The 16,403-nt window shown below is 36.4% G+C and overlaps 2 protein-coding genes across 2 annotated transcripts; one reads left to right on the plus strand and one right to left on the minus strand.

Moving 5' to 3' along the window:
- Positions 1–2,406: 2,406 nt before the first annotated feature.
- LOC8280214 (ATP sulfurylase 1, chloroplastic) lies at positions 2,407–6,493 on the plus strand. Its single transcript, XM_002517012.4, has 5 exons — positions 2,407–3,078; positions 4,855–5,260; positions 5,463–5,723; positions 5,831–5,917; positions 6,071–6,493. Exons 1-5 carry the CDS (start codon positions 2,588–2,590, stop codon positions 6,206–6,208), a joined length of 1,383 nt encoding a protein of 460 aa, XP_002517058.2. The 5' UTR covers positions 2,407–2,587; the 3' UTR covers positions 6,209–6,493.
- Positions 6,494–10,166: 3,673 nt separating this feature from the next.
- LOC125371107 (calcium-transporting ATPase 12, plasma membrane-type-like) lies at positions 10,167–11,352 on the minus strand. Its single transcript, XM_048379259.1, has 2 exons — positions 10,773–11,352; positions 10,167–10,726 (listed from the first exon to the last, which is right to left on the minus strand). Exons 1-2 carry the CDS (start codon positions 11,350–11,352, stop codon positions 10,167–10,169), a joined length of 1,140 nt encoding a protein of 379 aa, XP_048235216.1.
- Positions 11,353–16,403: the final 5,051 nt, after the last annotated feature.

Consider the following 16,403-nt stretch of genomic DNA (forward strand, 5'->3'; position numbering starts at 1 on the left):
TTACCATCTCTATTGATATAAAATAATAATTTCTTACAAATAGGGGGGATATGATTGCGATTTAAAATCTTGCTTAAATTAAGACAAATATTTACCGTTAGGTTATAAAAATTCATTATTCATTAAAGTATTTAAGAAATCAAAATACTATTGGATGCAATATAACAATATTGAGGAAACATTTTAACTAAGATAGTTGTAAAATGATTTAAAAAATTAAAAAACCATATATAGTAAAAAAAAAAAAAGGTTTATGCATCTAATAAAATTTTTTATTATAAAAAAATAGAATTAAAATAAGTCTTAGTATTTGTTATTATAAATAGAATGAAAATAAAAAAAAAAATGTAACTAATTGAGATTTTTCTATTCTTATTATTATTATTTTTTTAGCAGAATTGAAATTTTATATTCTAACTCCATGGAATTTTGCCTTTTGGTGTGCTCAAAGAAAGAAAAATCCAAAAAGAGAGATGAAAAAGAAAAGAAAAGGCCAACCTGTTGTTGATTCTCATGTTAGAACAACTATAAATATTAATTAATGAGTATTTAAGTGCAAGAAAAGTTTGTACTTTAATTAACTAATATCGTGCCCACTGTTATTATTTGGCCATGTCCTGTTATTAAGTAGGTTCGCATGTCAGATTAGCACTAATCTAAATTAATCCAACCATTATTATCATTAATATATTTTTATTTATTGTGCATATAGGACGAGACACACATTCATTCAATTAATTAGCTTATATTTTTAGATAAAAGCAAAAGTGGTGCGATTTGGGTGCCATTTAATTTATTTTCCCAACCGTTGTTTCTATTAGGACAGTTGTATTGTTTTTGAGGCATCGGGCATTACCTTAAAGACTACAAAGAAACAGATTTGGTTTAAAGACTTCTAAAAGGGTGGCTATGAACCTGGCCTGGATATGGTCACTATTCAATTTTAGATGATGTTCCTGTTGGGAGGTGTTCATTTGACAGAAACAATGTCAATTTCCTTGCCACTTAAATAGTATTTTATTATTAACGGGAAATGACTTGTAGTTTATATTGACCAATATTTTCTATTTAATTATTTATAAAATTAATAAATCCTATAAATTTTGTAACATTAAAAATATCACTCGCTATAAATAAATGGTTCAAATTTAATAATTAATTATTTTATATATTTATCAATTTTAATTTTAGTTCGAATTTTATTATTAGTTTTAAAACTTTTGGAGTGGTAATTATTATATTCTTAAGTTTAATTGATAATAAACCAACTGGTTTTAGAGATAATAACTTGAAGCACTTTGATAAAAATTCTATTTTTATCCAAATTTTGATAAAATATTCTGATTCCATCTATGATGATAAGTGAAAATAAAATGGAGTCTTCTATACTCTTGATTTATTTTTTAATTTTTCTATGTAAAAATATATAATTTATATATATATATATATATATATATATGTGTCAATTAAGAAATTAAATATAAAAATCTTAAAATTAATAAAAATTATATATCCTCCTCTCTTAGGCATGACGCATTCCAATGTCTGAATCAGATGTAATTGAAATTTATGTTTTGGTGCATCTTTGAATTCAATATAAAGAAGATTCTTGGAACCTTAGAGAGCCCAAAGGCGACATTTAATATAGCTGCCTTTTTGTACCACTGTATATAATTTGTGACCCTGAATTATAATAACGAAGGGTAAAATATCTGTGGCAAATTGAATCTGTTTTTTAAATTATAATCCAAGCTTATTCTTCTTCTAATTTGACATTATTAACCTTATGGTGCTACCAAACTTTAAATATAAAAATAAAAATAAAAATAAAAATACACCTTAATGTTGAGAAGAAAGAAAGAAGAGGAATATTAAAATGAAATCAAATTCATATTTCATTGTTTTAATTTTTCAACGCTAACGAAACAATTTACTTAGAGACCACTCAAAGTTGAAGTTTATGGAATTAAACCAAAATAACTTAAACTAGTGCAATATGTTTATATTATAAATTATATGAAATTATTAATTATGAAGAATGTACTTTTAAGGAAGAAAAATGAACCAAATATATTATATGTATTCCTCAAAGAAAGGGTTCCAAATCATCATTCATCAAGTTGGTCATCTTTTTCCTTTTAAGATTGAAAAAAGAAAAAAAGAAAAATCAAGTATAATATAGTATTAGGGATGCGTCTTTTAAAGGGGCAGTTCTGGGTTTTTATGATTCTCAGCTCAAGGCTTAAAGGAGAGGATGCAGGCCAGAGCCAAACACATTTTTTAATAAAAAAAGAAAAGAAGAAAAACACAGAATTTAAAAAAAGAAAGTGTCCAGGTGCATCCTCCCATAAAATTACCATTTTACACACGGACCTTGCTATAAATTAAAAACCTCACTTCCGACTCCAATCCAATTTCTGTCATTGTCCATCGCTGCTTCATTTAATAAACCTTTCATTTTTCTTCAAAATTATATTCCCAAAATACCCTTTTCATCCCCTGCATTATTAAACCACCCCAAAATAAACAAAAAGAAACCACCTTTGTCATCAACAAACAGGAGAGCCTTGCTTCTGGTTCTCCATTAATGGCTTCCATATCTAACCTCGTTGCCAAGCCCACTTATCCACCTCACTCTCTCCCAAAATCATTCACTGCCCACTTCTCCTCTCCTCTCAAACTATCATTCTCTCCAAAGAAACGGGTGGTTCAGGTTAGAGCCGGGTTGATTGAACCCGACGGTGGAAAGCTCGTTCAACTGTTTGTTGAAAAGTCTCAGAGAGATTTTAAAAGGAAAGAAGCAATTTCATTGCCTAAAATTAAGTTAACGAAGATTGATCTTCAATGGGTTCATGTTTTAAGTGAAGGATGGGCAAGTCCTCTTAATGGATTCATGAGACAATCCGAGTTCCTCCAAACTCTTCATTTTAACTGTCTTCGTCTTAATGATGGGTCAGTTGTTAATATGTCTGTGCCGATTGTGCTTGCTATTGATGATTTGATTAAGCAACGGATCGGCGAGGCTAAAAGAGTCGCTCTTGTTGACTCTGAAGATAATACTGTCGCGATTCTAAATGAGTAAGTTTATACATTTTTGCTAAAACTGTACATTTTCTTTTAAAAAAAGAATTAGTTCTGGTGATAGAGATGGATGTGCATGTCATTTTAAAGCTTAGATTTTTCTTTGTGATGTTATTATGTTTGGGTCTATTTTACTATTGCATTTTGTTGATGAATTTAGTAGTAATTGTCGGTATCAGTTGAATACTACGGGTTTTAATGCTAGGTGAAGATGTGAGAATTTAAAAGTGAACGGTTTCTTGCATTTATTAAGCAAAATAATTCGATCCTTTTCTTGGTAAGGGGATCACAAAATACAACTATTAGAGACTAGATTTAATATCATATTGCCTATACTCTTAAAAGTTTTTGTGGTGCTATCATAATAGTCAGAACAATCATCTTCCTCTCATCATGGAAATCTAGATTTTATCCGTAACATTTTACTCATTTCCCTCCTATTTTATCAAAGTAAATTGTTTATAACAGTTTTCATTAATTAATATATTATTCATTATCATATTTTTGAAATCTTATTACTTTGAAGAACATGTTCTAAAGCTTCTTCAATTCATGATTATGCAACTTGAAATCTTAATATTTTGGAGGACATGTTTTAAATCTACTTTGTGATCCATGGTCTAACTTGTGATCTTTGATTACTTTAAAAGAGAGAGTATATCATTTTTTTCTTTGTTTCTTTACTTTTTTCAATTTTAATTTTCTCGGTTCCCCTTGTCATGTTTTGGCAATATAATTCGTACAATATAAACATTAGATCTGTGTGCATGTTGATTAGTCGCTTAGAGACATGACTATCATGTTTGAGGCTTGTTTGTTTGGACTGTTATTCTTTGTTTTTTCATCTCTGCCATGCCACTTTTATTTTCAGTCTGCTCTTTTAAGTTTACTACACAAAGAAAAATCTCTTGTATCTACTCGTCATGTATGTAAAGGTAAAAGCTTTGAACGTGCAATCAAGATCTCATAGTTGAATGTCTAGAAACTAGGAAGTTTATTAGGTATAAAAATGGTAATTCACTTGTACACATCTCTTTATAGCTTTTGAGTATGACGTTCTTACAAAACCTTATTTCATTTTATTGTTTGAATTGTTTCTTAAATCTCCCTGGTTTGCTCTTTTGTTTTTTTTTTTTTTCTTTTTTCTCTTGATGGCATGCCATCGTAAAATGAGCAGAGTTGCATATAAATATTAGGTTTCTGCTATTTTTAGTGGTTGTGTTGTAGTCTTGCTTTACTTGCTGAGCGTGAAAGTCTTACTTCTTGAATCTGCCAAAATCGCCATCTTTTGTGCTACTTGTTAATATATTTAGTCTCTGTAGACAGGCATCCATTTTGAAAGGTATCCAGTCTTGTTACTTAATGATGTCTGAAAGAATAGGTGTTTTGAGCAAACTGTGGTCCTAGTATGAGGCTAGGACCACATTGTGGATATCACATTAAATGCTTGAAATCCAATTCTATTTTGTTAAGCTTCTACTGTGAAATTCGTTCCTAAGCTGTACTTACCATGTTGATACCTGTTCATAAAACACAACCCTCTACGTTTATACCTGAAAGCAATTTGATATTTGGGCATGTGGCTGATATTATTTCTGCTTAGCAAAGCCCACAAGTTTTGATATTGTTAAGATTTAAATGTGTGTCTTATTATAGTTTAATTTCTTTCCACCAACTCAGAAGGTTGGGTCATAGATTATGCCGACTAATCTTGCATTATTCAGTGGCTCCTTTAAATTCTAATGTCCAATGTTATTTTATTGTTTGTTTCAGTATTGAGATCTACAAGCATCCCAAAGAAGAACGTATAGCAAGAACATGGGGAACTACTGCCCCTGGTCTACCTTACGTTGAACAATCTATAACCAAGTCTGGGAACTGGTTGATTGGAGGGGACTTGGAGGTTATTGAACCTATCAAGTACCATGATGGTCTGGATCGTTTTCGATTGTCACCTGCAGAACTCCGTCAGGAATTGACTAAGCGCAATGCAGATGCTGTATTTGCTTTTCAGCTCAGAAACCCTGTGCACAATGGCCATGCTTTATTAATGACCGATACTCGTAGGCGGCTTCTTGAAATGGGTTATAAGAATCCTGTCCTTTTGCTTCATCCATTAGGAGGCTACACAAAGGCAGATGATGTTCCACTTAGTTGGCGGATGAAGCAACATGAGAAGGTTGGTGTCTGTAATTCCTCTTTTTAAAAGTATTTGTCTCTACAAAGACCTGTTTTTTATTGGGTATTCTTGTACGTTTGTTTTTCACATTTTTTGGTTTTCTGAGGTCTCTCCCAAAGACCTTTTTGCTTGTCAAGAGGACTTCGTACATAAATACTTTGGGCCATTAATGACTCACTTAATAAGGGTAATATATTTTCAGGTGCTTGAAGATGGTGTACTTGATCCTGAGACAACTGTTGTTTCTATTTTCCCATCTCCCATGCACTATGCTGGTCCAACTGAGGTGCAATGGCATGCAAAAGCTCGGATCAATGCAGGAGCTAACTTTTACATTGTTGGTCGGGATCCAGCTGGAATGAGTCATCCAGTTGAGAAAAGAGACTTGTATGATGCTGACCATGGGAAGCAGGTGTTGAGTATGGCCCCAGGATTGGAGCGGCTAAACATTCTCCCTTTCAAGGTACAGAAACCTTTTGGCTGCCAGAAACACTTTTGGATGCTACAGTTGTCTCCTTTAATAGAAATGTGACAATTTGTGGCTATTATTAACTGGATTTTTAAATGCAGGTTGCTGCATATGACAAGACTCAGGGTAAAATGGCATTCTTTGATCCTGCAAGAGCTCAAGACTTCCTCTTCATATCTGGCACAAAGGTATGCAGCTAATTTGACTTGTAACTATGTGATAGTCTTAATTTATGAGAACATACGAAAAAAATAAAACTACAGAAGGGAACACACTACGATGGTTTCATTTGTTTTAATGTTTTCTTGCGTATGAACAAGGATTGGTTGCAATTTTTTCAGATGCGAACACTTGCAAAGAACAAAGAGAACCCCCCTGATGGATTTATGTGCCCTGGTGGCTGGAAAGTGTTGGTCGAATACTACGACAGTTTATCTCCAGCAGATAATGGAAAAGTTCCCGAACCTGTTCCGGCTTAGACGGATTTGCTGTAACATAATGTGATGGCATCTGATTGGGAGAAACCTTAATACATTATTTATCTCCACTGTGTGTGGTGAAGTTGTTGTAAATATTTTCTGTCTAGATCTCTAATAAAAGCATGAGGCACTGAGTACAGGTTAACAAAACTTGCCTCAATCTGCAATTAGGTTTGCTCATTGGTGGCATTTCGCATTTGGTGTGATGTGATGTGATGGCGCCTTTTGTATCATACTGTATTCTGCTTCTATTAAAGAACGTAGATTGTGGGGGTGTATTTTTAATCTTTTCTTTGGAGTATAATTATCTGACACCATATGCATTGAGATTTATTTGAGATTATATTTATTTATTTCAAACTTCTTGAATCAAGAATGAAGATTTGAACGAGTACCTAATTTCTCCTGACTCGAGTCTCCTCAAATTCAATAAAGATTTGATTTACTCGTCCATCCAACTTCCTCCTTGCTTTTGCACAAGAGCTCGTTGTTAGGCCTTTCAGCTATGCCTATGATTTCAATCCGTGTCTTCGGCACAAAGATGGACTGGACTGGCTTCGTCTTCTTAACTAGTCGTCTTCTTACCATAGCGGGTAAGCGAAACAATAACAATATTATCAACGCAAAATGATATCTAAACACAGCTGCCCAAATTCCATATCTTGTAAATCACACAAGAGTAGGAGTAGCAATAACATATAAATGGAGAAAATAAATAAGGGTAAAATTTAAAAAACTACCATATGGTTTGACGATTTTTCATTTGAATGACGGATATATTTTTTACATCAAAAAAAGTACTACATGTTTTATTTTTTTAATTATTTTTAGATACATATATATATGTTTTTATTATTTTTTGTATCGTTTTATATGTATTTAATATAAACTATTACTAAATTATAATTTTATAAACAATGTGACATCTAACAATGTATCAAAAAATGTATAAATCTATTAAAATTTTATTTATTATAAAAATACCTCTTCTTTAAAGAATAAAAAAGTCAAACCACCTAATTACTCTTAAAATAAATAAGAAACAAAGATGTAAAGTCAATCTAGGAATCCAAATTAAAGTTGGACTGGCCAAATCCAACAAAACCACCTAAGATCCAACCCAAATGATGAAGCATGCAAAAAGCATATACCAAATCTGCTGATCCTGGAAATCTAGAAGAGCAGTGGGAATGGCATATTATTGAATACTAACAATATTAATTTGAAAGAAATTCTCTACCTAGGAACAATGGACAGTCCCCTCAGCTCAGAACCACATGATCTTTTTCCTTATCAGGCTCCTTAAATCATAATCCTGAGGTCCACGAGGGCCCAATTGACCATTGCAAATTTACAGTGTATTTCTATAGGTAGAGATAGTCAAAGATCAAAACCAGGACGAAACTGAAGCCGTAGCTTAACTCTACTAAGAATTGTGTTCAATCAGAAGTTGCTCCGTGAATCGACCAGGTCTATTTCTATTTTTCAATTCTCACTTCTTCTCTTTATGGAAGCATATTAATTGTTTGTTGAAGTTACCCACTAATGAACATCTTTTTCTTCTTTCTTACTTCTTTTGGTTTGATTTTCCACTAGTTGATGCATGGATTAAGCTTATTCTTTAATTAGATTTGTGATCTTTTTCTTCCATTGGTCTTGTTATCTTATTTTGGCTCTATAGTTTGATTGGCAAGCAATACATTTGATACATACAATTTCTTTGGCAATTAGTCTTCACTTTTAGATAACGCTTTTGTGTTTACTTGGTTTAATTTCCTGTCATCTTTGCCTTTGTCTCGTCACTCCTCCAAACAAATGGCTCTCTTACTTCTGTCTTCTGTCTTTTGTTACCCTTACCATAAACATCTGTAGTAACATTCTAGGAGCTTCCTATAATTTTAGGAAATTCAATATTGGAAAGACTTGCCTACTCCACGCGTAGAATTACACCTACCTATCTACACTCGTCCCTGCATGGGATTTGCTTATTAGCTTAGGTGTAATGCACCTGGAGAGGCAATAATTTTTTATAAATATTCATGGATCTGCACATTTGAGACAACATCTACAATATATCTTATTCTGCATAGAACATAACGCTAACCGATGCTAACGAAAGAAACTTTTCGAAAGACCTTAGAAAAAACTCTAAGATGGCAAGACTATCTATACCCTTATGTTCTAATTCTTCCACTTTAGCTAGTTGAAAAATGGTTTGTTTGGAACAGGTATCCACTTGACAAACCAATCAACTAGCCATGACATAGCTGCGAGTCCAATGCTAGCACCCCATTACCCCCAATTCAGCCTCTCTGTACCTGCAAATCTCTTTAGAAACTCCACATCACAACTTGAAGAATAATAATCGCACCTATGATTCTCAGAGACAATTTATTCTTTTGTATCCTTTTGAAGATATTTTTCTTTTTCTGCTCTCTCCCATTAAACTTATTAAAAACTTGGCAAAGAACAAATATATTGAATATCAGTGTCCTTTACCTTGTCATTCACAAGAAATATTGCTTTGCCTTTGAATTGTATGGTCAATAGGATAGCTATGTGATAGATAGCTTGGGCTGATATGTTCCTCCACATGATGTTGGTTATAAAGGGTTTTCGATTCACTGGGGATTTCATAAGCTTATTCGAGGATTGGCCCTGTAGAGAGAACCAGAGCAGCCAATGTACCTAATAACCAGCTTCACCCACAACACCTGTAGCGCCGCAAATGGGACTTTCCCTGATGAGATGGATGCCACGACTTTTATTGTAGGTGGTTCACTAGCTGAAACCGCATTCACAAAATCAATCACCAGTGAAGTAATGCTCGCTGTGAGCTGAAACTGAACAAATATCTGGATGTGGTTAAACATGGTTCTACCCCATTTAAAACATTGACCACAGAAGTAAAATCGTCATCCAGTATAACTATGTCAGACTCTTAGGTAGCATTAGTTGCTTGAAGCCTCAAAGAAATCCCTATATCAGCTTCCCTCAGAGCTGCTGCATCTAGCGTGTCATTACCAACAACTGCCACTACGTGGCCTTTTTCCTTCAGATTTTGTACCATAAGAAGCATGTCAAGCGGAGAGGCCCTTCCCACTAGACGAATTTCATCAACCTTTTCCATTCTCTCTTCTTGGGTGTAATTTTGGAATTCTTCACCTTCCACTACTTCCCTCTCCGTCCGCTGGTCAGGCTTGAGTATGCAACATTCAGTTGCTATAGCTCTTGCAATTAAGGCATCGTCTCTTGTTACCATTTTGATGTTCACTCCAGCGTATTGGCAATCTTCTATAGCTTTTTTAGCCCCAGGTTGACACGGATCCTTTACACCAACAAGCCCTATAAAGGTAAAGCTGGTATCTTTTAGCACTTGGTAGAACATTCCATCCTCGTCGCGAAAGCAATGCATCGAAGTCCATCAGTTGTCATTGATTGAACTATCTGATTCAGTTTCTCCCTTGCGTCATTATCAATGGCTTTGACAATACCTGTAGAGTCATAATATTGTGAACACATGGTTAGTATAGCCTCTGGTGTTCCTTTATAGTGCACATGGATAGTAGTAACATTGTTCTTATTCATCTTAAACCATCCACTTGTCTTCACTGAATCAAATGCTTCACCTTGTAGAATGCTGCAGCTTTCTGCCTGTCCTTTGCGTTCATGCCCATCTCTTGGATGGCCCAGCAAATTACTGCTTTTTCAGTTGGAGTCCAAATGAATGAGGACGTTCCTGAAGGGGGTTGAGTCGTGTGCAGACCAACTGCTTGGTGGAGCAATTCGATGATGTTTGGTGAAACCCGTGAGAGGGAGCCTTGTTCAATGAATTCTTGCCCTAACCAAAACTTCGTTACTTTCATTTGATTCAGTTTTATGCAGATAGTGGTGGCTGAGGCAATTGCTTCACGGGCTGAATGTTTTCTCACAAAAGCCTGATAATTTGTCATACTCTTCATTGAATAGTAATAATGACAGCCAGTGGTAAACCCTCTGCAACTGCTCCTGCTGCAATAGCAACTACAGTGGTTGCAATTCCCACCAATGCACAGATAACTGCATGAAAATCTGTCTTGCCCCAAACATATCCATTTGTCATTTTCCCCATGAAGTACCGAACTAACCACACAAGAAGAACCGATAAAGCTACTGACAAGCCAGTTTTACTAGTTATTGAGGCTATTTTGTGAAGCCAGACTTGTAAGGGTGTTGTTTCCTGTGAATCTTTCCATTTTGTGCGGACCATCTTGCCCCATGTTGTGTTCATGCCAACTGATGTGATAAACATTTGGGCAAACCCATCAGCCACCATAGAGCCCGAATGCAAAAAAGGTTTCTGATTGCAGTTAACCTCTATGAGGTTGGAGTTTGCTGTCAGGCTTGATTTATCAACTGAGAATGAATGGCCATGTAAGAACAAGCCGTCAGCAGGAATTTTATCCCCAATGGGGCAAACAACATCTCCTAATTTGCTGCATCCACTCATCTCTAAACACTTCCACCTTGGTATTGTATCTGATTCGGGAAAACTTGTTGAATTGTTTGTTTGGCCAGAAGTTACTGACAGAAGATGCGATGATAACTACTAAAACAGCAAGAAATATGCTGCCTCCGTTACTCCATCCTTTTGCAAGTCCATGCTTTCTAGTTCCAAACCAGAGAGAGAAGGCGGCAGTCACAATCAATAGAATGATCATGGGATCTTTAAATGCCTTTAACACAAAATAGAATAAGCTCTTCGGTAGTGGGTTTTCATATGTGTTTGAGCCATATGCCTTTTGTCGCTTGACTATATCTTCATAATCACCTCTGATTCCGTTCTTTGCATCAGTTTTAAGAGCTGCAACAACACCATTAACCCGTCCTAGAATTTGCAGCTGGCCGAGATTTTCCTCCTCCACGAGCTTAGAGAGACTTGCTTTATCTATATTTGAGTAGGAAGCCTCGGGCTCAACTTCAATCGCAGTATAAGAACGTGACCTTTTGCTGTTTGTCTTATGTCTTACAACATTTTTGGTAGCAGAGAGTATTCCTCTGGAAAAGAAGACAGCAGTGAAGATCAGACGCAATCGCTTATGGTGTCTGCTGCGCGCAATGGAGGCTTGAACAAAGTTCTCCTGGTCCTGGAGTTGGCTAGACATGGTTGTAAAAGTCCACAGGGCTATTGAAGAATTAGGGATGGGAAGGTGTCGATCTTCAATTAGGCCACAACAAATTGGTGACCAGAGAACTGGAGAAAGCACCAACAGTGATCAGGTAATGCAGTTATAAAAGAGGAAAATCAAGTGCATTAGTTTTTTCTTTTTCTTGGAAATAAAGAGACAGATGGAAGATGTGTACAAGAATTTGGAATGATGTGTTTATATAGGTGAATCCCCAATAGTAGGTTTTGAGGACCCCACAAGAGACGACTGATATAGAAAGGAAAATAAGAACTTCAACTACCAAACAAGAAGTGCCGATGCCAACTACGCGCTTTTAGGAACATTTGGCATTTAGCAAATTGACAATAGTCAGTCTTCAAGGATGAAACCTCAAATGGAAAAACGACATGCACTTTACTATAAGTACGAAACGCAGGATTTTTCATTTTGTTTTCGTCTGACTCTGGAGAAATTAGCAAATCAGCATAGAGAGTAGAGACACGTCCACCTGAACTGATACTGGTATTTGGTATTCAACTGTCATTTTTGAACAAATTGGTTTATTAAGTTAAGCTTAGCTTTTTCTCATGCAAATTTCTATGATTGATGCTACCACCGGAATGTTCTGATAATTAATTCATTTCTGATCAATCATCAAGCGGTAGATTAATCGACACAAAATCATGCCTTTTTTTAATTTTATATTTGCAATTCACACAGGCCTGTCAAGACTCGCATTGTGGAGAGCTTAACCATTTTTAGAGGTTCAACTATGAAGATGATTACAGAATAAGAATGAGAAGGAAATAATATAAGAAGAAGAAGAAGAAGAAGAAGAAGAAGAAGAAGAAGAAGAGAGATTAGAGAGTAAGTAAGAAAATTGTGTCTTCTGAAATCTATAAAATTTATAAAATTTATTTATAAATTTAAAATTTGTATATTTTGAATAATATACACATAAAAATTTTATATAATTAAATTTATATAAAATTAGTTATAAACAAATTAAATTCTAACAAAATAAATAAAATTTTTAAAGACATCTTTCGGTGCATTATTTTCCACATGTGTATAGTAGCTGCATTATTAAAATTTTTGTCTTAAGATGCATGTGAAGCTGTCGGTTCGTGTATTATTAGTCTTTGAACTGCCAGTCAGTGTATTATGGGTTTTTACTTTTGTAAGTGGGAAATCAAGATAAGATTCCCACCTTGTCTCTCCCTATCGTTTTGTATTATCACTTCTCTATATAAGGAGAGGTCGATTGAGAATAAAATCAAGCAAGTTTTCCCTTTCATCTATGACTATCATACTCTCTCTTATGGCTTTGTAAAATTTTCTTCCTTCTCTTCTTCTCGATCCATTGGCAATGAACTAATTGTTGCACGATCTGTTTCTTCTATGATCCAAAAGGGCTAACTCGGCTATCGAAGTCCAAAAGAGCAGAAAGACCTCCCATGGCGAGGTGCCTCTTTATGGTCTTAGCTTGAGGACATTCTCCTGCCTTGAGTTTACAGCATTAGGATTATAGAATGAACAGCTCTCGGCTCCCAATGGTATCAGAGCCATGGTGACAGAGAAGAGAAACCCAACCACTATGTCTTCAGAAATTACTACTCACACTTCTACCCTGCAACTCTCCCCTTCTTGCAAAAAAACCATATCCAACAAAATATACCATCTTGTAGAAATTTCTCACATACCTAAGAATGTCCAAGTTGAAAACACCCTTGTGCCTATTATAAATCCATATAATATCTTTAAAAAATAAAATTTTGTCAGAAAGACCCTCAATCAGATTATCCACAAACAATCCCTTTCTATTAAAGAATATGTACAATCTTCTTCCCTTTCTCAATGTTCTCTTACTGCTACCACACAGGAGCAGTATGTCACCCTTGAGATCCCAACATCCTTCATAGAACAATGGAGGAAACAAGGCTATACACATCTCCATCTCGGAGCTGTCAGACTAGTCATATCCTATCATAGAAGGATGAGTCTACCGATTCTGACCCGTATGTGCTTTGGACACGGATATCTTAAAATGCGAACATGCGATGGTGGCACGATAGTCACAACACTTAACACATGCAGTGTTGTTTTGACTTTCTTTCCCAATTTCAATCTATCCCTCAACGATCCCTACTTATCTACTGCACTCAAAGTATAAGTCCAGATCACGGGAGCAAATCAAGTAATTGATGCTCTCTCTGCGACCCTACATCATTAGATAGTCTACAGATTACAGGATCATGCCTTTAATCTCCAAATCCCAGGCTTTCAAGCCTCCTCTGATGCTTTGTTCATTATGGCTGACTCTGGCCAGATTCCTACAATTGTCCAGGGCTCCAAGGCGGTGGACAAGAAGATCTGCAAAGTTGATCCCAGTGAATGGGTAACCAACTATGAAAGCTTGAGGCATCCCAAGCTAAGCCTGTTCAAGCCACTGACCCTCTTTTTGTCAATCAAAAGGACGGAACAGTAAAAACGATCTTCACAAAAATATGAGAATCTTCTTCTGCACCTTTTATCTTCCAGGAATCAATGATACAGCCTGTATTTAAACCAAGGGAGAAGATCCCTATCCATTCATTCCAGTCCTCTGGACATCAGGTCTATGCTGCTAAAGTAAAAGGACACTTCATCTGGGATGTTGACCCAGGAATGTGCCAACCAGGATGCACCTGTGAAGATGATCTGGATTTTGCTGAACCTTGTTTTCAGCATTCTAACAAAAATCCACGAGTTAAGACTCCAGACTCTCCATGCTCAGCCATGGAACCAAGGCCGGATAACCGGGATCCAGACGGTCCTTGGATGGGCATTCCCCAGAAACAAAAGCAGAGCAAAGCACCGCTCCCAATTTTCAATGAGGCCATAAACCTTCTTGCAAAAGAAGGAAAGACTGTTCTTGACATCTCTTTTGATGAAATGAAAGAACTGTTGGCCCAATTGGGAGTTGAATTTGAAAAAAGTCCCTCTGCAACTTGCAGAAAGGAAATCCAGGCTGATCTACCAGCAGTACAACCACCCCATGCAATCCAAAGTTGTTGTATGTTCCAGCCAGAAGATTTCCCTCCTTTAGGGAAGGCTGAGAATAAGAGATCGAAAATCCTTCCCTCAAGGATTACTCCCTCCGGATCTATAGAACCCCTCACACCACCAGAAGAGGTTCTGAACTGGCAAACTTCAAATTCCATTGTCCAGAATTCCTATCTAAAGAAAATAGATGGAAAACTGGATCAAGCTCTACATCTGGCTCATAAATTGGACCACAAGTTGGATACATTCTCTCAGGAAGTACTCCAACTCTATTCAACACTCACTGCCAAATATCAAGCTCTGGACAAAGAGCTTCGAGTTCCTCAGCCAATCACTCCAGCCTTCATCCAGAAGGAAAAGAAAATTACCAGGCTAAAAAGGCAAATTGACCAGATTGAACATGATCTTCGAAGAGATCAGACTGCTACGATCCCATCTTTTACATCAGCAGCTTCTACATCTTCTGTTATTGCTCCCTCATACTATTCTTCATTTCCTTTTCTCCCACAGCCAGAACAACAACAAGAAACTCTCTACTAGCCCTTTGGCACTTTCTCTCATCTTTACCCAAGAGACTCAAGAACCCAGCCAAAGAAAATCTCCCCTTCTTTAGCCTCTAAAGAAAAATTACCAGAACAATCTCTCATCAATCCCTATGATTCTGATTTCTCCTCAAACACCTCAGAAATGGCGGATATCACTGAAATTCTAATGAATACTTCTACTACTGATCCCAGCCCAGAAGTAGTGGAACTTGAGGATGAGGATGCACAATCATTCTTTGCCCCTACTGGAGGTCCATACCCAAGGTCAAAACCGACAACTGGTACGGGACCTTGGCTCTCCTTTGATGACCTGCCTCCATCAAAATGGAAAGACAAGCTTTCTGAATTCTTGGCATGGATCGATCTCCAAATGACCCTTGAAGGGGCCACACTCAAAAAAGTTTTTGCTGAATTCGTCACAAGGTTCACAGGAAGTTTGAGAGATTGGTTTCAGTCACAGCCTGAGTATACCAGGCTTCAATTTGTGACACTGCCAACTCCATCAGCAGCGGTTACAGTCCTCCATAACCAGTTCCTTGGAAGTTATGATCTTGTCATACGACAACAAATACAAGAATTCTTTGATCGAAAATGTTGTTCGTTAAAAATGAAAGATCTGGAAAGACATTATTCTGCTATGTCTAAACTTTATTATGTCATCGGAGGACATGATGGTGATGATACACTAAAGTATACTTTCATCGCCTCATTACCAGAGGAAATATAGCCAGAGGTCAACAACATGATTGCTGCAACAAAGAAACCGGTCACCTCCATCACTCTTGGAGAAATTTGGCAATTCACTCTCTCTTCCATCAAGAGACTCTGTGACCAAGGGATTTGTTCGGAAGGCTATCTCAGCGAGATTTAATAGTTCAAAAGCCTGTAATAAAAATCATCTCAAGATCAAGTGCAAGGCCTCAACCTGCGTCTGTTCCAATCATAAGAAGAAGACCGGGTATCATTTCCAAAAATACCAGCGGGGAATAAGGAGTTCGGACAAAGAAAGACGCTCGAAAGGGTTCGGATATTTCCGGGAAGAAGCGGAATCAAGGTCACAAATCTGACAGATGCTACATTTGCAGAAAAAAGGGACACTATGCTAAGAACTGTCCCTAGAATCCAGAAAAATCAGCAAAAATGATTCAACAAGTCAGTATGTCTATGTCCATTCCAGACTCATTTGAAGAGGATATAGAATCTCTCCTCTCAGAACAGGATAATCTCACTCCAGAAAGTCCTTTTGGGATTGAGGCGGAATATTCAGATTCCACGGAATCCTCAGAAGGATCCTCTTCAGACTCGGATGATAGTAAGATCCCAATCTTGATGATCAGTCTCTCTTTGAGAGAGGAAAAAGAAGAAGACATTCTGAGAGACGTAATGCAGTACCCGTTCTCTCCACATCCACTCCCTTAGTTAGCTCAGTTTGCTACTCCTGAATTCTCTCAGCCTGTG

The sequence above is a fragment of the Ricinus communis genome, chromosome 9 (assembly GCF_019578655.1).
Source record: "Ricinus communis isolate WT05 ecotype wild-type chromosome 9, ASM1957865v1, whole genome shotgun sequence".
Lineage (NCBI taxonomy): Eukaryota > Viridiplantae > Streptophyta > Magnoliopsida > Malpighiales > Euphorbiaceae > Ricinus > Ricinus communis.